At 45.6% G+C, this 20308-nt stretch overlaps 1 protein-coding gene across 2 annotated transcripts; it reads left to right on the top strand.

Moving 5' to 3' along the window:
- The first annotated feature begins 11902 nt into the window (after positions 1–11902).
- On the top strand, positions 11903–20308 carry LOC120404490 (gastricsin-like). Of its 2 annotated transcripts, none has more exons than XM_039537172.1 (9): positions 11903–12025; positions 13308–13458; positions 14593–14710; positions 15963–16081; positions 16881–17080; positions 18375–18497; positions 19133–19280; positions 19739–19837; positions 19958–20308. In XM_039537172.1, the coding sequence occupies exons 2-9, from the start codon at positions 13333–13335 to the stop codon at positions 20111–20113; spliced, it is 1089 nt and encodes a 362-aa protein (XP_039393106.1). In that variant the 5' UTR covers positions 11903–12025; positions 13308–13332; the 3' UTR covers positions 20114–20308. The 2 variants fall into 2 exon arrangements, with proteins under 2 accessions (XP_039393106.1, XP_039393105.1); XM_039537171.1 differs by lacking the exon at positions 11903–12025 and adding an exon at positions 12488–12591.

The raw sequence follows: 20308 nt of genomic DNA, 5'->3' as shown, positions 1-20308 counted from the left end.
AGTATCAGAGGGGTAGTTGTGTTAGTCTGGATCTGTAAAAAGCAACAGAGAGTCCTGTGGCACCTTATAGACCAACAGATAATGCATCTGTTAGTCTATAAGGTGCCACAGGACTGTTTTCAGAGTAGCAGCCATGGTAGTCTGTATCCGCAAAAAGAACAGGAGTACTTGTGGCACCTTAGAGACTAACAAATTTATTTGAGCATAAGCTTTCGTGGGCTACAGCCCACTTCATCAGATGCATGCAGTGGAAGATACAGTAGGAAGATATATATCTATCTATATCTAGATAGATATATATGTATAGATATACACACACACACACACACACACACACACACACACACACACACACACACACACACACACACACACACACACACACACACACACACACACACACAGAACATGAAACAATGGATGTTACCATACACACTCTAACAAGAGTGATCAGTTAAGGTGAGCTATTACCAGCAGGAGAGAGAAACTTTTTGTAGTGGTAATCCGAATGGTCCATTTGCAGCAGTTGACAAGAAGTTGTGAGGAACAGTCCAGGGGGGAGAAATAAACATGGGGAATAGTTTTACTTTGTTGCTTTATCTAGCTTAGTGTTGTTATTACTAGGGATGTGGGGAACCTGGCACACATCCACAGCAGTAAATCAAGTCCTCTAATCCCTTTATCCCCTCCTCACTTCCTCATTGGTCTGTAGCGAATGTATTTATTCAGTTAACGGAGAGGATCAAATGTTTTTATTTCCCCACATCTAAGATGGATTTTAAAAAGCGATTAGCGGGGCTGTTTACAAAATAATGTTGGTCACAAATGACCATGAAGTAAAAAGTGGTCACAGGATAATAGTTGCTTGCTGCTAGATGAGTGCCCTTAACATAGAGATAAAAGAAATAACAGGTTCTCTTACCTCTCTCTGTCCCGTATTCTGCTTTGCCTGCATGAACTGCAGAGTTTCAGGCCTTGTCCACATTACAGTTCTAATTATGCTAACAAGCATCTTTAGCAGGGCCTTATCACAATTCCTCTGATCAGCAAGAGTTTTCTGAGAACTAGGTTAATCAGACCATGCTGTGATGCACCCCCAAGATGCCCCAGCTGGCTTTCTCCCCGTTGTTGTATGTAGCATGATTTTCTAACCTAATTCTTGGACATTGCGTCCATCTACACTACGACAGTATTAGGGGATCTGGTTACAACATGCCTTTCGCCCGCACAGTTAAAGCAGAGTTGGTCTTGTAATGCAGATGGGAAATGTCTGAGGCTTTAGCCTGTGTTTGGTGCCCTGTTTACAGCTGTATTTGTAGTGCAGATGAAATGGAAAAGTCGCTGTCCACATTGGCCTGGGAAACAGCCCTAGCAACACCTATGTTGACGAGGAGTTCTTACTAGCATGGTGTAAGTCATAGTGTGGACAGTCTAAGCACCTTTGAGAGTAAGGGGGACACAGGAAAAAACGGTATGTGACAGGAGCCATTGTCCCTGTTGTATTGTGGTAGCTCCACTCTTGTGAAGTTTCCTGCATTTGCTGGTGACTCTGATAAGATTTAGAAAGTGTGCCGCTCATTAAGAACATGTAATATATTAAAATTGAGAGTGGCCTTGTGGTGGCAATCCTAGGACTTCAAGATCATCTCCTGATGGAGATAATGGCTGAGAGGGAAGGCTGAGAAGGCTTGAGATAAGAAAGAAGATCCTATAAGCTATCCGTCATGCACTCACTCATTTGGCAGATGGTGCTAAGGCACTTATAAGGCTTGTGCCATTTTCTTTCTTTCAGTAAATCATGGGAAGTGACCTCAGGTGATGTGGGGCCCAAGCCTATGAATCACTGAGCATCCTCCACTCCCACCGAGTCTCATTGCCTTGCCGGATCAGGGCCTAGGAAGTATAACAGCAAAGCTAATCTAGTCCCAGACAAAAAGGTCAATTTCCCCATTCTGCCCCACGTGGGCTTGCTATTGGCTAGAACTCACCCAAGATCACAAAGGACTCTTGACACTACTGCAATAGCAGAAGAGGACTCCTTGACCATTGGACCAAATTTCTCCTGGTTGCAGCCTCATTAGCTTTGGTAGGGTTACACCCAGGATCAATATGGTTCCCGGCATTGGAATAAGATATCTTAGACCCTGTCCTTTCCCATCAAAAGGGGAGAGGCCTTCATTGCTTCTTGGCAGAAACATTGGGTTCCTTTAAGTGTATCCAAAGCCACTCATCTGTACAGGTGAGTGCTTACCTGTCTTTGGAGAAGTCAAATCAGGTGTAATGTAATAGGTGAGGCCTGGGGCCATGTTGTAGAGTTTGCTGTCATTGTGTTCTCTCTCTAGAGTGGGGGAGTTGGGAACAGCCAACATACCTGGATGAGTATTTCCAAAACTCTAAATGAGCTGAGAGGCTGGAATCAGACTGGTCTCTTCAAGGTGCTGTTTGTTAGCAACACGGCTCTGCAGGGCTTCCTCCCCAGTGCACCCACACAGGCTGAAGCCCCTAATATGCTCCAGTCTGGAATGCCATTCAAATGGTCTAGTGTCCAGTATATGGGTTGGGATTAGGGCGATAGGTGTTTAATTATTGTCTCGGCCACAGACTTCCTGGATGTCCCTGGGAAGTCACTCTAACCCATGCCTCAGTTTCCCATCTGTGAAGGGGGATAATAGTTCCCTACCTCACAGGGGTGTTGTAAGGCACTTGTGATTGGGATACTATGGCGATGAAGGCCATATAAGTACATAGAGATTCTGACACTCTGACTTGTTTGCCTTATCAAAACTATAATCCAGTTTATAGTGGTTGATAATGAATGATACACCTGCTAAGGAGGGGAGATGAAGTAGCTAGAAGTTCTCTCATCACTGAGGTTAGAGAAGAAGCCTCTGATTCCATCCTGGGTGGTTCTGATTTAGTACGTTTGGTTTGATTTGGAGTTTGATTTTGCAAATTGCCATCTGGCTGTGTCTTGATTTACTGTCTCTTGAATTCTCTGTTCCTTATGGCATCCTTGGGTAAGAGGAGTGCAGTATTTGACTCAGCAGGCTTTGTTCATGAGAAGTTGCAGGTCTCATGAAGAGGTTCAAGAGAGAAGTGCCAGGGGCAGATTGGCTCTAGGGGATGGCTGAGTAGAAGTGAATTTACAATCCAATGCTCATTGGAACCATGTATCCATAGCACAGAAGGTCAAGTTCAGCTTTCGAGCTGGGTGGGAAGACTTTAGGGGATGGAGAGAGAATCTGTGCAGGCAGTTGGCCACACTGTGAATGGATAAAGGCTTCCTAAGGCAGTTAGTCATCTCATGGGCTTTGTGGGGAGACAGCCCTGGTCACCTGACTTGAGTTAGCCAGGAATGTATTAGACCAGTGACTCCACTGCTCTTTCATTCTCTGGCTACATAAGGGTGTCCCCAGGAGGCATGGACCTTCCACGGACAAGGTCCTCTCCCAGTCTCTGTCCTGTTACCTCGTTTTCGACAGCCAGGAGAACAGTTCATGGAGTGCATTGTGAGCTCAGCTGCATTAGAGCTTCAGGGACCAGAAACAGAAGGGAAGCCCCTGCTGATGAGGTTTAAATGTTAACAAGTGTGGTGTGGTGTTATCCAGCCTCATAGCTTCCTCTAGTGGTCAGATGTGGGACATTCTCAGAAGATAGGCGTTTTCAGTGGCAGGTTGAACAGGCTTGGACCTTTTTTATTTGACTTTTCCTCACCACCAAGTTCCTTGCTCTGTTCGATTAGAAGTTGCTTTGGATAATAGATGGCAGGTAGCCTGTAATGCAGTGGTAGTTCTGTTGGAAACTCTTATCCTATGATTCTCTTTTGGGCTGGAATTATTTATATTTATAGAGCACCATTGGTATTCCTGACACTGTTACAGATCAAAAATAAGACAATAATGCCCTGAGGAGTTCATAATCTGTGGGGAAAATTCAGCCCTGCTGTAACTCCACTGACTTCAGTGGGGTCACACGGGAGATGAATTTGGCCCCAGTTATCCTTGTTAGAAACCTTCTAGTTCATGACAAGAAAACAGGACATCTTCTCATTCTATATTTTCCTCCATACCATGTTCTTTTAATGGTTTCCTTTCTTTTCCTTGCACATCTTGCCATGAGCCTTGCAAGGAACAGATTATTGGACTATCCAAATTCCTGTGCACCTGTGTCTTGGATGTGGCTTAAATTAGGAACCATCATCCACATCCCATGTCTCCCCTCCAAACATGCTGTGACCACCTCAGCTAATACAACATAGGCAAAAAAACAGAATGATTCATCTTTTGTAGTGGCCTTCATAAACCTTGGTCTCAAGAATCAGAGGTGCTCTCCAAAGCATTATATATCTGGCTGATGTCACACCGCTGGACACAAGGAGCTCAGCATCGTAAATGGATGAGTACCTGCCCTAGAAACCCCACATGTGCTAACACAAAAAGGATTTAGCCCCCGAACTGAATTGGCTCCATGATGAGGAGCACATCATCTCTTAAGGCTTGTCCTGTGGACGGAGGGCTTCCTCTGGGATCGTCCCTGCACTGATGTGTTCTGTGTGGGGCTGATAACATGGCAAAGACCATGTGTCCCCAGGAGGCTTTCGGCTTGAGGAGGTTTTCTTTAGGTTTTTGAGTGGCTTAACTTTTTAAGTGTTTTTTCTTTGGGTTTTGAAGTTAGGCAGTTGGACTCCCTCTCCCTCGACATCTATTTGTGGTTGCCAGGGAATAGGTCTCATCTTAAGGAGCGTGTCTATTTCTAGCTTGTTTTATCCAGCCTAGATGCCTACTTTCCTCTCTAGGAATGGAGAGGAACTGTAACGCCCTTGGTCTGAATGCTAGTAATAGTTACCTGCCTTACAAGGGTATTGTGAGGATTAATTGATGTTTACAAAGTGGTTTGAACATGAAAAAAATCACACAAATGCGAAGTAGTATTATGTAAGCCACTGTGTCCACTGGAAAAAATTCCCAGCTGTTGCTGTCTTTACCTCCAGTGGGAAGCGGCCATCTAAATACCTCTAACCCTCAGAATCTCCTCTCTCCTGCACTGGGAAGGGATTGTTTCTGTACCTCTCATGCCAGAGACCCCTGTGGCTCTCACTAGGACAGGTGAGCATATGTGTGTCTCGAGAAGTCAGTTGTTTCTGTTGATCCCTATGTGCAATGTGGCCACTGGCTAGGCCTTAAGAGACTTGGGTTCTATTCTCAGCTTTGCTGCTGGGTGTCCGTGGGAAAATCACGTCACCTCCCCATGCCTCAGTTTCCCCATCTGTGAAATGAGCATAATGATACTGATCTCCTTTGTAAGGCACTTCAAGATCTGTGGATTAAAAGTAATATACAAGAGCTAGGTGGTATTAACATAAGTTCTCTTAGTCATCTCTGAAGCCACTTCCCACTCGTTTTCCGTAGGCATGATGCTACCCAACCGCATCTGACTTCACCCTTACTGTGCAGTATCATTCATCAGTTGCTTAGTAGTAATCTCAGTTCACCTGTTATAGCACCCTTGCAGCCTGTCTGTAGAGTTTGTCTTCCCACCAAGCTTGGTTCATCTGAAGCTGAGTGCTGTGTGTAGGTAGCTGAAGGGGAATGGATTCCTGCTACCAAACAGGACCAAAAGGGAAGAAGTTAAGGGATAGGGTAGGCTGGAGGTTGGGAAACGAAAGCCGGAGAGTGGGTGTGGGGAACACACTGGTTCTAAAGAGGGGATCCTATTTGTTTCCTTCCTTTGTGTGTGTGTGTGACTAAAGTCAAAAGGCCCAGGCACATCTGTGTTGACCTCAAGCTCTTATCCTGTGTGATTCTCCTCATTGTTACTTGTACTGGTGTCTTTGATACTAACTATTTCTGACGCGGTAGCAAAGCAAAGGCACTTTGGGGCTCTGGTCACCAGGGATTCAAAGCTGCTCTGTCCATAGAGATCGGTCTTTCTGTGTAATTACTTCTATGGGTTATTACTATGGATATCCATTCAGTCCCTGTTTATATTTCATCCAGGTGTAACCTTCAAGGCAAAGAGCCTTAGTGCTGTGTGAGCTGAGGAGCGCTCATGTCTTCTTCTAATGTGCACTAAGAATGTATACAGAATAAATGGAATCTGACGACTATCTGGTGGAGGGTGTGGCGTGTTTGGTGTTAAATAGAGAATTGTCAAGTTTAAAGATGAATTTTAGTTGCTCATTTAAATTGGAGACCCAGTGTGCTGTCCAGAATCAATCCTAGTGTAAATAGGCACTTTCCTTCATGCAACTCTGCTAGTGCTCCGAATCCTGACCTGCTAGGCCAGTCTTGGCCTCCCCATCCAGCTCTGCCCACGCATCTCTATCCCAACCTCCTGTAACCTATGCTATTTCAGTCCTGGACGCCACCTCCAGCTCATGGCCTGCAGCACTTCTTGCTATTCTATTCCTGATCTCATGAACAGCTGTGCCAGTGTACCCTAGTCCTGACCTACACGATGCTCTGTTTTACCAGTCGTGGGCTCCCCACAAACAGTTACGCCAATGCACTTAAATTCTGACCTGTTGCTGTTCCAGTCCTGTGCCTTTCCCAAGCAATGGAACATAGGCTTTTCCATGTGAGATCAACCCATTGCTCCATCAAGACCCAGTATCCTGCCTCCAGCAGCGGCCTCTGCCTGGTTATTCACTACGTTCGCCATGTTGGGGGAGATTTTCAAAGGCAAAATGGAATTGAAGCACCTGCCTGCCATGTGTGCACTTAAAAATCTCTCACTGTTTATAGAGAGTGCTTTGTGGAATATGAATGACAAGTTTCCTGCCCAGAAGAGCTTATATCTAACCTGGATAATACCATACAGAGCTCACTGGTTCAAATGAAAGGAAGTGAAGGGGCATCGCAAGGGAGGTGTGTTTGAAGTTATGTGAGGGGAGCACCTTGGCTGGTGGGATTTTGGAGGCTGTGCCAAGCACAAAGGGGCACCAGCGAGCAAAGCATAATAAGGACAATGGGAGGAGATGGAGAAAGAGACTAGAAGTCCCAAAGTGCTGACTAGCTGCAATCTATTTAGCTTTGAGCAATCACTTAATAAAAGGCTCCTGTTTGAACTTCTTATCAGCTATGAAATGTACCAAAATAGATCAAACTGCTAGGCAGTAGCAGCATTGCCAATCTCAAGCATTTGAAAATCACATCAGACCCCCCAACAATCATGCGATTGGCTTAAAATCATAAGCTTTTTAAAAAATAACAAGTATTTTTGGACTTTCCTTGTGCTTTCGAATGTGTGAGCCTTTAAGGATCGTGCTTTCAGGGTTTCTCTGCAAACATGAGTGCTAGAAATGTTTTTTTTTTTAAATGAAATCTGAGAGTTCTTTGATTTCAGTGGTGTGACCTTTAAGGAAACCACCACATATCACAAGACTTGGGGACAGTTCCAGTTAGGGAAAATCATGCTTCTCTAATCTACTAGAATTTTTTGAGCTTTTTTGACCAAGTAGTGAATAAGGAGGACTGGTTGATAGAACTTATCTGGCCTTTAAAAAGCCTTTGGCAAAGTCCCTCACAAAGAAGTTCTTAAGAAAACTGAACGATCACAGGAGTGAGAGAAAATTGTCATGGATCAGAAACTGGCTAAGAAACAGAAAAAAAGGAGGCATCCATCGCAAATTTTCAACCTGTCAAAAGGTTAACACTGCAGTGTGCCACAAAGGTCTATGCTAAGGCTAATGTTTATTATATTAATGATATGGGATGGGATGAATGAAGCAGTGGCAACATTTGCAGACACAATGATTATTTAGGTTAGTTAAGACCAGGGAAGTTGGCAAAGAACTAATGATGGCATATAAAATTCAGCTCACTAGGTTCTAAATTGATGGAAATGGCGCAAGGAAAAGACCCTGGTGTTACTGAGGACAACCTGATGAAAACCCCAGCTTGGTGTATAGTAGTGGCCAGAAAACTAAACAATATGTTCTAAAGATAGAGATTGAAAATAGTACTGTGTAGTTATGCCGATTTCTCAACACTACATCTGCACCTGGGATTCTGGTTGAGATTGTCAAAGCTGACTACGATTCATCCACCCACCTGTAATTGAAATGAGTGTATGTTGTGTAGCCACATTGCCTAGATGGCTCTGAACTTAACAGATTTGTTCAGTTCTGGTCTCTCTGTCTCCAAAAAGCATGTTAGCAGAAAGGGGGGCAGAGCTGGGTGATAGAATGATGAGTCCTGGAAAGGCTTCGGTGTGAAGAGAGCGTGGGGACTATCTGCTTTGGAGAGGAGATGAATAAAAGGAGTCATGAGAGAGGAATATGAAATAATGAATGCAATAGAGGAGGAGTCTCAGCTGCTCCTATGTACCCTAGTAACCTCTCTCTTAACACACAACCAAATCAATATCCAATAAAACTGAAAGGCAGTGCATTTTAGAACTGACAGAAGAAAATAAATTTTTTACACAGTATGTAATTAACGTATGGGACTCATTGCCACAGAAGATCGTTGAACCTAAAAAATTTGGTAGGACGTCAGATGAGTAGATATTTAGATCAATAATGAGAACATCCATGTTTGTGTCAGGCAGGATAGAAAATGCGTGAGGACTATAAACCTTCATGCATCAGGGCATAGGTCAACCACTACTGCCTGGGGTCAGAAATAAAGTTCCTTTAGGAGCAGGTTATCCCCATAATTGTCCACTATGATGTTCATTGCAGTGACCCGTGAAGCATCTGCTAATGATGGCCACAGGATCCTGGACTTAGATCATTGATTTGAACCAGTTTTGCAATTCTTACATTTCTAGTGTTGGCTTCAGCTGATACAACCAGGCACCTGGCCTCTTGCCCATTTTTAACGGAGCTTGAAGGAGAAAGGAACATTCTGCAAGACCAAATCAAATCTGTGTGTGTGTGGTGGGGTAACAGGGTTCATTCCATGCCCCTTTCCCACCCACGTTCAATTTGCTTTTCTGTAATTTTGGCCCATGGGGTGAGCAGTTTCCACTGTTTATCTAGGTCCTTGGTGATAAGGGTCCCCTTGAGTGAGCTGATATTTATATTTGCCCTTTTATAATGAAAATCCAGAGAACAGGATATGGGCCACGTAGCATATACCTCTGCTGAGAACAGTCACAGTCTTCGGGGGTGGAGGGTAAGGGCTGCTGCTTGCATAGCTAAGCTTGAGAGTCTTCCTTCTCCTTGCTGCTCTGCACTTCTCCCTGTTCCCACAGATATCAAGGTGATCAGACAGCTAAACGGCTGCAAAGTATGGCACTGCTCTTAGGGCAATAGACTGAAGAATTTACCCATCTGCAGTTAGCAAAAGAGTCTATAGAGGAAGCAATTCCATAAGACTTGATTGGCGTGAAAAGTTCTTCAAATGTTGACAAAGTGAGTTTCAAAAGAAAGTGGGGTGGGGGAAAGGGGAGACAGATGCCTCCCACCTCCAGCTATCTGCCGGAAGTAGGTACGATGCACTCAAAACAGGGCTACACACCGGTGGGTTGATCCAGACACGGGATTTGATTCAGGAATGGTTGGGTGAAATGCTCTGGTGTGTGTTATGCAGGAGCTCAGACTAGATGATCAAAATGGTCCCTTTTGGCCCTGCCCCCTGTGAAATCTTTGCAAAACCCACCACGGTTGATCACAAGGGGGCAAGTGAAGCTCCCTTTGAACTTAACAGCAACAGGACAACACAGATGCCCCTGGAACTGGAACCTCTGAAGTTTAGCTAAAATGTCCAGAGGGGTTTGTCTCCTAGCGAGTGATGCACATCTGGAATTTGCTCCCCTAGCAGCTCGTGTCAGAATCCACAGTACTTGGGGCTCAGGAGCAAACCGATAATGATCAGGGCAGGGATTGATGCTGAAGGGTATCAATGGGAACGGGAGGATGAAGTGGTAGCCCTAGCTGATGGACACAGGAGTTGAGCTAGATGCTGCTTAGGAGTGGGAAAGAATTTGCTGTTCCTGTCCTGTGCATAGTGGGGCTTTGTACTCCAGTGCTGAGCAAGGCCATTGATAAAGTCTCCCTTGCAATCCAAGGGTGATCGAGTTTATGATCAGAGCTCTCCTCCCCTGGTGGTCTGCTGGGCTGTGCCTCCGTAGGAATAACAGTCCTATGTTATAAGGGATGCCCCTTATTTAAATAAAAAATCAGTCTGAGTGCCTTTTATCCTGTATTTCAACCAGGAGTGTAGCACAGCCTGCAGCCAGAGTGGTCCGGAGCATCACTCTGGCACCTGAGATCAGGGGAAGAACAGGGCCGCCAGCTGGCAACTTGACCTGGCTGTACGGGGTCTCAATGCTGCTCAAATTAGTCCCGGCTGCTCCTCTGTCATGCCAAAGTGGCCTCTGGATCCCCTGCTGGAAGTTGGCCCTTCACCCTGCATCGAAATATGAAATGGCACCCTGCAGAGATTTCTTCCTCGCCACACAACAGGATCAGGAGCTGCTGAGCGCTGCAAAAAGCAGCAAGAAATACCCTGGTGAGTGTTGCTTAATAATAATAATAAATATGCAAATTACAGACACCAAGTTTTGGCAGGTTGCCATCCTGCCTCAAATTACTACCTCTCCACAGTGTCAGCCAGGATCAATGTGTGTGCGCGCTATGAAAACCAGTCTTTACATAAGAACGGCTGTACCAGATCAGACCAAAGGTCCATCTAGCCCAGTATCTGTCTACCGACAGTGGCCAATGGCAGGTGTCCCAGAGGGAGTGAACCTAACAGGCAATGATCAAGTGATCTCTCTCCTGCCATCCATCTCTATCCTCTGACAAACAGGCTAGAGACACCATTTTTTACCCATCCTGGCTAATAGCCATTTATGGACTTAACCACCATGAATTTATCCAGTTCTCTTTTAAACACTGTTATAGTCCTAGCCTTCACAACCTCCTCAGGTTAGGAGTTCCACAAGTTGACTGTGCGCTGAGTGAAGAAGAACTTTCTTTTATTTGCTTTAAACCTGCTGCCTATTAATTTCATTTGGTGACCCCTAGTTCTTGTGTTATGGGAATAAGTAAATAACTTTTCCTTATCCACTTTCTCAACATCAGTCATGATTTTATAATAATATCAGGGTTGGAAGGGACCTCAGAAGGTCATCTAGTCCAACCCCCTGCTCAAAGCAGGACCAATCCCCAGATTTTTACACCCCAGTTCCCCAAATGGCCCCCTCAAGGATTGAACTCACAATGCTGGGTTTAGCAGGCCAATGCTCAAACCAGTGAGCTATCCCTCTCCCTTTATTTTTGAAATACGTTGGCAACCCTAAGTATTCTATTCAGTCCCAGACAAAAAACAATTAAAATGGAACTAAGCTTTAGAGTGCATCTCAGTATGGCAAGCTGAAAAACATGACAGTGATCATCTTCAAATCCAAGAAATTCAGAGTTAAGATTTTTATGAAGAAATGGAAATGCACGGTGAAGGCACCCAAATAACTAACTCTGCTCTGTAGTGGCACTATTTAATAGCAATAAGATTACGATTAAGGCATTTTAGTGTTTGGTATCCCATCTTAGACAAAACTGATTTTTAAAGACGCTTTTTGTGTGTCTCCCACTGCTCCATTAGTGTAACTACTGGGCAGAGTTAAGGTTAAGAGTTACCACTGCACCTGCAATTACTTTTAAGGGAAAATTGAATATTTGTGGGGCTTATGATGACTTAAATGTTTGGTCTTTTGCATGTAAGAGTTTCACCTAACCTTGCATAATCTCTTTTAAGTACTTAGCTGGTCTCACTACTACAATTTTTACTGTACTTACATGCAAAGATTTGATGTACTGTCACACACTCAGTGTAACTGCAAATGCAAATTAAACATACAGCTGCACACACAACTTGGGGTTATAAAAATCCTTCCCTAAAATTCACCCTTTGGTTGTTTTTAAAAGGCCACCATGTGGACATTCCTGCCTTTCAAGGTGAATGGCGCTCCCCTAATCAGCAGAGACTGTTCCGTTATGCAACCCACACCACCATGTTTTGTTCTCTGAGGGACGTTATATACCCTTGTACTTGTCTGGCCTCTTGAAAAGTTACAGGTGAGTCCTGGGACGGAAACAATGCAGGTCACTCAAAACAATTATAATCTTGTTCTTTCCATTATAAGCCAGCTGCTGTGTGTGATCAAACTTTTCCTTCTTTGGAGAAAACGTGCGATAGAACTATCAGACTGCAAGCAGGTGGACGATAAAGGGGAACAAGCTGGTGGGTTGTTGGGTGTTTTGGGAGTTTAAGAACTTTGATTCCTCTTATCATTCCAACATTTCCTTTCAAGGAGTAATTTAAAAATAAAATGGCAATTAGCCTTCTGATTAAGCAGCTGTTCTTGAGATAAAGGGTCCTTAGCCCTGTTAGGGCAAGCCGCAGCATGAAGTGGTATTGATAGTTGATAAGCTTCTGATATGTGAATGAGATAGTGGCAAAAGGAGGTGGAGACAACAGTGCACCCTTTGGGTATATAGACAGGGAGCCTGGGACTCAAACCTCAGCCCGGTGTCTAGGACTGGACCGGGAGACTGTTTAGAACCTGCTTGCAAAAGAAGAGCATCATGAAGTGGCTGATCCTTGCCTTGGTGTGTCTCCACCTCTCAGAGGGGCTGTTGAGGTGAGCATGGAATAACAGCATGGCCACTTGACGGCGATTGCTGATTATGCTGGTGTGAAGGAAAGAATAGGAACGTAGTGGGGAGTGGTTTGAGAAGGAGAGTGGCACTCCTGGGTTCTGTTCTTGGCACTGCCACTGACAGGCTCTATGACCTTCGACAAATCACTTAATCTCTCCGGGCATTAGTTTACTTATCTGTAAAATGGGGACAGTGCTACTGACCTTACTAGACTTGCAGATCAGTGAATCAGTAGTGTTTGTACAAGTGCTAAGTACTATGCTTAGGAATGATCGGCTTTTTCTTCTATGGCTTTGCATTTTCCCTGAGTCCAAGGAAACAATAGTCCAGGGTTGGCCTTAACATTGAACATTGTCACCATTACCCTAGTGTCCATCTCCCATTCTTAGCTTTCCAGTGTGCTACTTCCCTACTTCACGGAGGTCTTAAGAGAACCATGTCTATGGAAGAGAGGGGGTCAAATTTATCCCTGCTGTAATTACAATGAAGTCAGTCCCTGTGGAACCCCACTAATTAGTCCCAGTGCATTGGGTTCTTTCAGTGGCTGGAAAATCATACCACTAAACTACCCCATTCCCAAACCTATTGAAGCTATGGAAGAGAAGCAGGAAGAGTGAGACCAAAAAGGAGAGAGGGGGAATAGGAAGAGGGAAAATGATGAGGGGAGACTTGATCGCTGTCTTTCCATTCTGTGCAGAGTTCCCCTGAAGAAATTCAAATCCATGCGGCAGGTGATGAAGGAGAAGGGCATACTCAGGGACTACCTGAAGAACCACAAGTCTGACCCAGCCAGCAAGTACTTCAACAACTTCGCTGTTGCCTATGAGGCCCTGGCTAACTACCTGGATGTGAGTATGTGCCTGATTTGGAAAAAATAATGACAAAAATGGAGCAGAGACGAGGAAAAGATGGAGGCTGTCAACCATGGAGCAGGAATGGGAGGAGCAAGAGAAATTCAAATGGAAAATATGATCTCCACCTTGCACCAGCCCATCGTCTGTAGGACGGTTCTTGTAGTATACAGGAATTGGGTAGTATCCCTTTAAATAGTTTGTGGGCCCTCTCGTGGTGGTCACCGTGTTCTAGACCAGCCAACCAGAGCAGCCACATGTATGTAGCTAAGCCTTGCATGTTTGTGTCTACAGGAGAACCTCAGAGTTATGAGCACCTCAGGACTGGAGGTGGTTCATAACTCTGAAATGTTCGGAACTCTGAACAAAATGTTCTGGTTGGTCTTTCAGACTTTACAACTGAACATTCACTTAACATCGCTTTGAAACTTTACTATGTAGAAGAAAAAATCCTCCTTTTAGCCAGTTTGAAACAAGCACAGGAGCAGTTTCCTTACCTTGTCAAATCTTTTTTTTAAACTTTCCCTTTATTTTTTTAGTCATTTACGTTTAACACAGTACTGTACTGTACATAATTTGCTTTTTTTTTTTTGGTCTCTGCTGCCTGATTGTGTTCTTCCAGTTCCAAATGAGGTGTGTGGCTGACCAATCAAGTCATAACTCCACTGTTCGTAACTGTGAGGTTCTGCTGTATTTAGTAAACACAGTTATTTGGGACTCAGCTATGCCCAGTGGTTCCTCCATATAGATTTTGTTCTGTGAGGAGTAAAAGACCCAACAGTTCTCCTGGCCCTAATAAAGAGCACAGGCTGCCCTCTAGCTAGAATATATATTTAAGAAATTGAATCTCTCTGGGGGAGAGAGAAGATTTAAAATGGAGTGGGGGAAGTATGTCCTTTTTTGGAAATCCTCTAGCATAGTTGGAGTCGTTTGCAAAACCTCTAACTGCATGAGATGCCACAGTCTCTTGTCACCATCCACCCACCTGGCAGCCCCATTGGTTTGAGATTACATATATGGTGCAGATGGCAGTAACTGTCTCCAGCATGCTCAATAGTACTATTGGTTGGCAAGTGACATAGCTCATGAGGAGGAGAACCTGTGATGAAAAGAATGCCCCCTTTTCTCTAGATGTCCTACTATGGGGCGATCAGCATTGGAACCCCACCCCAGAACTTCCTGGTTCTCTTCGACACCGGCTCATCCAACCTGTGGGTGCCCTCGACGTACTGCCAGAGCCAGGCCTGCAGTGAGTAATCCCCATGTACAAGGGGCTGAGGGAAATGTCTCTACCATGGAGGGAAATTCTCTATCACACTATCCCATCCTGGGCACTGACCGAGCCCTAATCCAGATTGTTTGTCCGGAATAATGTAGACACCCTTCAAATCCCAATATGCTAGGAGTGTTCTGAAGTCCCACTGCAAACAGAAAGATAGCCGAGACTATGGAAGCTCATGTCATTTACGTAGATTGGATGCTCTGTGGGACAGGAACCCTCTTTTTGTTCTGTTTTCTGTTCTGGCGCAGTGGGGGCTGGTCCATGACTGGGACTCCTAGGTTCTTACGGGAATTCAAATAATAGATTTATTTATAGATATACATGGACACACAATTTAAAATAGATAGTGTTTAATTATATAATACCAACATGGACACACAAATTATTCTTCTCTTCTTCTTTGCTTCCCATCCATCAGCTCAGCTGTGACCCTTGAGGCCAAACAAAGTCTGTCCACCACTTCCTACCTTGTACCAGCTTCGTGGCTTTGTTCATCTTTAAATCTTTTTGTTGTATGTCAGTCTCCACCATGTCCGTCCAGCGCATCCTTGGTCTTCCTCTATTTCTACCTGCTTGCAAATTTGGTATCTTTCACCCTGTCTGGTATTCTTTCTGTGTCTGTTCTTGACATGTGTCCAGACCTTCACAGTTGTCTGTCTTGGATCTTCTGCAGCAGCGTTATTTCTTGCACTGTTTATATGTCTATAAAAATAAAATCAATCCGTGTATTACAAAGGGGAGAAGTTCCTGTTCAAATGCTTTCAGTCCCATAACGGCTCCACTGCTGAGGTGTCTGGAATCCCGAAAAGCTGTTTCAATCAGTGTAGGCACATGTGACAGTTTCAGACGGCTGCATGCAAAGAAAGAGGCAAGCCAGGGAAGGATGGTCATGTGGCTAAAGAACAGGATTGTGGGGCAGGGTTGTGTCCCATTGGACAAATCACTGCCCAGTTTTGTGCCTTCATCCCCCACCTGTAAAGTGCGGGTGATTAGACCTACCTCAAAGAGGAGCGGTGAGGCTTAATTGATTAGTAACAGGTGGAAAGTGTTTGAGAACAGCAGGGGGAAGGTGCTACAGAAAGGTCAAGTTTTGCCATTATTGGACCTTTCTAGAGGGGATTAGTGTCAGGCTCAGTTTGGGGTGGGGAGCTTCAACTCTGAGTCTGAATCTGTCGTTCGCACGAGCTGGCAACTGATGCTGATCTGTGTTTACCCCTAGCCACCCACACTCTGTTCAACCCCAGCGACTCCTCCACTTACTCTTCCAATGGACAGACCTTCTCTCTGCAGTACGGCAGTGGCAGTCTCACTGGAGTCTTTGGCTATGACACCGTGACAGTAAGTAATAGCATCAGCCGAGGAGATGACATAGTTATTAGAGCTTCGCATGAGCTGGCAGGTGCTAGCATCCAAACTCCTTCAGCAGGCAGCGGTAGAAAGTCTCTGATTTCCCCTGTAGGCCCTGCCACGAGGGGGCTGAGATCACTCACTCTAGCGAGTGAATATATGGCCCATTACTCATTGGGGAATTTTCTGTTCAAACAGTGCCTTGCTGAGGGCCAGAACGGAGACATCTTTTCCACTTTTAATCTCCAGATAAGGATATAATCTGGGATTTTGAAGTAGGCTTTCAGAAATGAAGTGGCTGGGGAACAGGATGTTTGGGAGTATTTCAAACAAAAGCCAAGGCACTCAGGATTCTTTTTTCAACACCGTGAACCTTCTGGCTCCTGAGCTGTGTATGGTGAGGCACCTGTAGCTGGGGAGCCTTTCTTTAGTTGGACATCCACTAGTTGCAGAGCTTTGGCGGAATGTCTGAGCCTCCGTGGGTCTTGCTAGTAGTAACAACCTATTATTGTAAGAGGCAGCATGGTCTAATAGTGGGAGTCAGGAGATCTGTTTTTTATTCTCAACTCTGTTTCTGACGGGCTGGGTAAGCTTTAGGTAAATAGCTTCCCCTGTTTGTGTCTGTTTCCCTATCTGTAAAATGGAGGTGATGATACCCACAGAAAGTGCTCTGAGATTTCTTGGCTGGTTAGATAAGTGTACCCAAAGTTCTCCTTCCTGGGTTTGCTAGGTTCAGTGGCCTGCTTGCTCTGTCTGGTTGTAATGGCTATTCCCATCTCTTGCTCTGCAGATCCAGGATGTTTCCATCACAAAACAGGAGTTTGGCCTGAGTGAGACCGAGCCTGGCACCAACTTTGTCTATTCTCAGTTTGATGGGATCCTCGGTCTGGCTTTCCCTGCCATTGCTGCTGGCGGTGCCACCACCGTGATGCAAGGTCTGATCCAGGAGAACCTCATCAGTGCCCCGCTCTTCAGCTTCTACCTGAGCGGGTAAGTAGGAGGAGGCCATTCCCCTGTCTCTTTAAGCCCGTCTGCTGTCTTTATATTTCCCATGATCCTTTTCCCTTTGCGTTGGCTCCTCTGGCTCCCATACTCTGAGGAGGGCCAGACTTCATCCCTTCCCCTGGAAATACGTGCTTCTTCTCTGCAGCCCCTTCTTCTCCCGCTCAGAGCTGGGCAAACCGATCAGTATGGGGAAGCTCACTGAGGTCATTCACCTTCTCCTCCCTGTGGTGAAGGTTCTACCCAATCAGATGTAGCATGTTCCTCAGGGGCTACAGTCGCTAGGCTTCACTGTACCATTTCTGCTCTACTCCACTCTGATTAGGCCTCAGCTAGAGTATTGTGTCCAATTCTGGGCGCTACATTTCAGGAAGGATGTGGACAAATTGAAGAGAGTCCAGAGAAGAGCAACAAAAATGATTAAAGGTCTAAAAAACATGAGCTATGAGGGAAGATTGAAAAAAATGGGTATGTTTAGTCTGGAGAAGAGAAGACTGAGAGGGGACATAACAGTTTTCAAATATGTAAAAGGTTGTTACAAGGAGGAGGAAGAAAAATTGTTTCTCTTAACCTCTGAGGACAAGAAGCAATGGGCTTAAAGTGCAGCAAGGGAGGTTTAGGTTGGACATTAGGAAAAATTTCCTTTCAGGGTGGTTAAGCACTGGAATAAATTGCCTAGGGAGGTTGTGGAATCTCCATCATTGGAGATTTTTAAGAGCAGGTTAGACAAACACCTGTCAGGAATGGTCTAGATAATTAATCCTGCCACGAGTGCAGGGGACTGGACTAGCTGACCTCTCGAGGTCCCTTCCAGTTATATGATTTGCTCTGGACACTCAATGCCAGCTTTTTCCCAGATGCCGAGTACCCACAGTTACTTCCATGGCACCTTTGAACGCCGGGCACTAGATTGACAACTCCACCCTTGTTACAAGATGATTCATTTCCTCCAAACAGTAGATGAGGCTTTTCTGAAACACCCCATTGCAAACCGACTAGCACCCACCCCCGTCATGGTATTTGGGGACTGCCCAGGTTTGCCGCTCACTGGATGAATGTGCAGGTGTCACAGCACCAATGTGTCTGGTGCATGATGATCGAAAGCTCTCCATAAGCTTGATTCCCCCCCATCCCTAGTCACCAGGGTTCTTGGTCTATCTCTGAGAAGGTTTTTGCGCTATAACTCCAGCTAGGATCTTGGATGTCCCAGTCACAGGCTGTTTTTGGACTCTGTAGGTGGCTATAAATAACCAGGCGCTTTCTCTCCTGTGCGTTTGTTTAGGCAAGAGGGCATTAAGGATGGTGGTGAACTTCTCTTTGGAGGGATTGACTCCAATTTGTACTCTGGTCAGATTGTCTGGACGCCTGTCACCCAGGATGCTTATTGGCAAATTGGAATTGAAGGGTAAGGTTGTTGTCATTGGTATTTTCTGTAGGAATGTAGGGCCTGATCCTGAGCCCATCATAATCAGTGGGAGTCCTTCCATTAATTTCAATGGGCTTTGGAACATGCTTTGATCATAATAACAAAAGTAAGAACGGCCATGCTAGGTCAGACCAATGGTCCATCTAGCCTAGTATCCTGTCTTCCAACTGTGGCCAATGCCAGGTGCTTCAGAGGGAATGAACAGAACAGGACAATCACTGAGTGATCCATCCCCTGTCATCCACTCCCAGCTTATGGCAATCAGAGACTAAGGACACCCAGAGCATGGGGTTGCATCCCTGACCATCTTGGCTAATAGCCTTTGATAAACCTGTCCTCCATGATCGGACAGAGGACTCTGGGAGCCAAGACCTAGACTCCTGGCTCCTACTCCTGACTCAGCTCCTGGGTTCTACTCCAGACTCTGCCCCCAAGTCTCTGTGGGACCTTAGATAACCCAAACTTAAAAAGTTCCAGAGATACCACGAGAACACAAAACAGTGGCTCTAACATCTCTAATGGCAGGACCCCCACATTCTTGGTTCGTCACGCAAGAGATGGGTACATTGCTGCCGAATTTTCCTGCTGAAGTGTCCTGTGTTCTGTTCCCTTAGTTTCTCTGTTGGCGGACAGTCCAGTGGCTGGTGTAGCAGCGGCTGCCAGGGGATTGTGGACACTGGAACTTCCCTCCTCACTGCTCCACAGGCGATCTTTTCGCAGCTGATGGAGGACATTGGCGCTCAGGAGAACAGCGACGGTGAGGTACGGAGAATAGCTGGCCACAGGGAGGCTTAAAAGTTGAAGAGGGGAAGAACCTTGCTGCTAAGCAGGTTTCTGTTAGGTGAAGCAGCTCAGAGAAAGTGTGGTCTAGTGGTTAAAGCAGGTGACTGCTGGTCTGGGCTCTTGGATTCTATCCTTGGATCTGCCACTCACTCTCAGTTGGGTCTTGGGCAACTCATTTAACCTTCTTGTGCCTGTTTGCCCATCTGTAAGGGGGACCTAATAATCTCTGCTTGTTCAGGGTGTTGAGGCCTTTCGATTGTAGTAAAACATTTGACTTCCTTCCTTTTCCATGTGATTGTTATAAAGAGCTTTCCCAGGTTGATGGAAAGCGGCTCTGTGTGGAAAAGTGGGGGTTTGAGAGTCACACGGGATGTAGCATTTTGTCTGCAGTGGCTGTACACAGTACGCAAACCTGCTCTTGCTTTCTCTTTCCACAGTATGTGGTTAGCTGCAGCAGCATTGACAGCATGCCTACCATCTCCTTCACCATCAGTGGAACCAGCTTCCCGCTGAGCCCCTCTGCCTACGTGCTCCAGGTATGGATTCTCATAGCAGTGCACTAACCTCACCTTCCTTATGTTATCCATGTGATGGGTTATGACCAGAGCTTCCAAACCAAAGGGCTTTAACTCAGCTTTCTATCTTCTTCTCAACAGAGCAATAGCGCCGAGTGTGTCGTGGGCATCTCGCCCACTTACCTGCCATCCCAGAACGGGCAGCCCCTCTGGATCCTGGGTGACGTCTTCCTCAGGTCATATTACTCTGTTTACGATCTAGGCAACAGTCAGGTGGGCTTTGCCCCAGCAGCGTAAGCGCCACCGACTGTCTTCCACGCTGCTCTGAACCGTCTCCTGCCTCTCCTCCAACCTGCTGGGCTGTGACACTCTGGCCCCCACTTGCCTCTTTCCAAGGATTTTGAATGTTTCTCTGTACTGAACTTTTGCAAATTTCTGAAGCCTCTCTCTGGTGAAATCTGTGCTATGGAATTCTGGGTTCCCCTTTGAAGG

The sequence above is a fragment of the Mauremys reevesii genome, linkage group 4 (genome assembly GCF_016161935.1).
Source record: "Mauremys reevesii isolate NIE-2019 linkage group 4, ASM1616193v1, whole genome shotgun sequence".
Taxonomy (NCBI): Eukaryota; Metazoa; Chordata; order Testudines; family Geoemydidae; genus Mauremys; species Mauremys reevesii.
Note: the sequence above shows the minus strand (reverse complement) of the source record. Positions and strands in the feature narration are given on the sequence as shown.

Bases quoted from the DNA above. Each gene is read 5' to 3' on its own strand.
- LOC120404490 (XM_039537171.1), top strand. From the start codon at position 12,536: ATGAAGTGGCTGATCCTTGCCTTGGTGTGTCTCCACCTCTCAGAGGGG. The intron at 17,081-18,374 runs GTAAGTAGGAGG...GCGTTTGTTTAG, and splicing joins TTCAGCTTCTACCTGAGCGG to GCAAGAGGGCATTAAGGATG. The intron at 18,498-19,132 runs GTAAGGTTGTTG...CTGTTCCCTTAG, and splicing joins TGGCAAATTGGAATTGAAGG to TTTCTCTGTTGGCGGACAGT.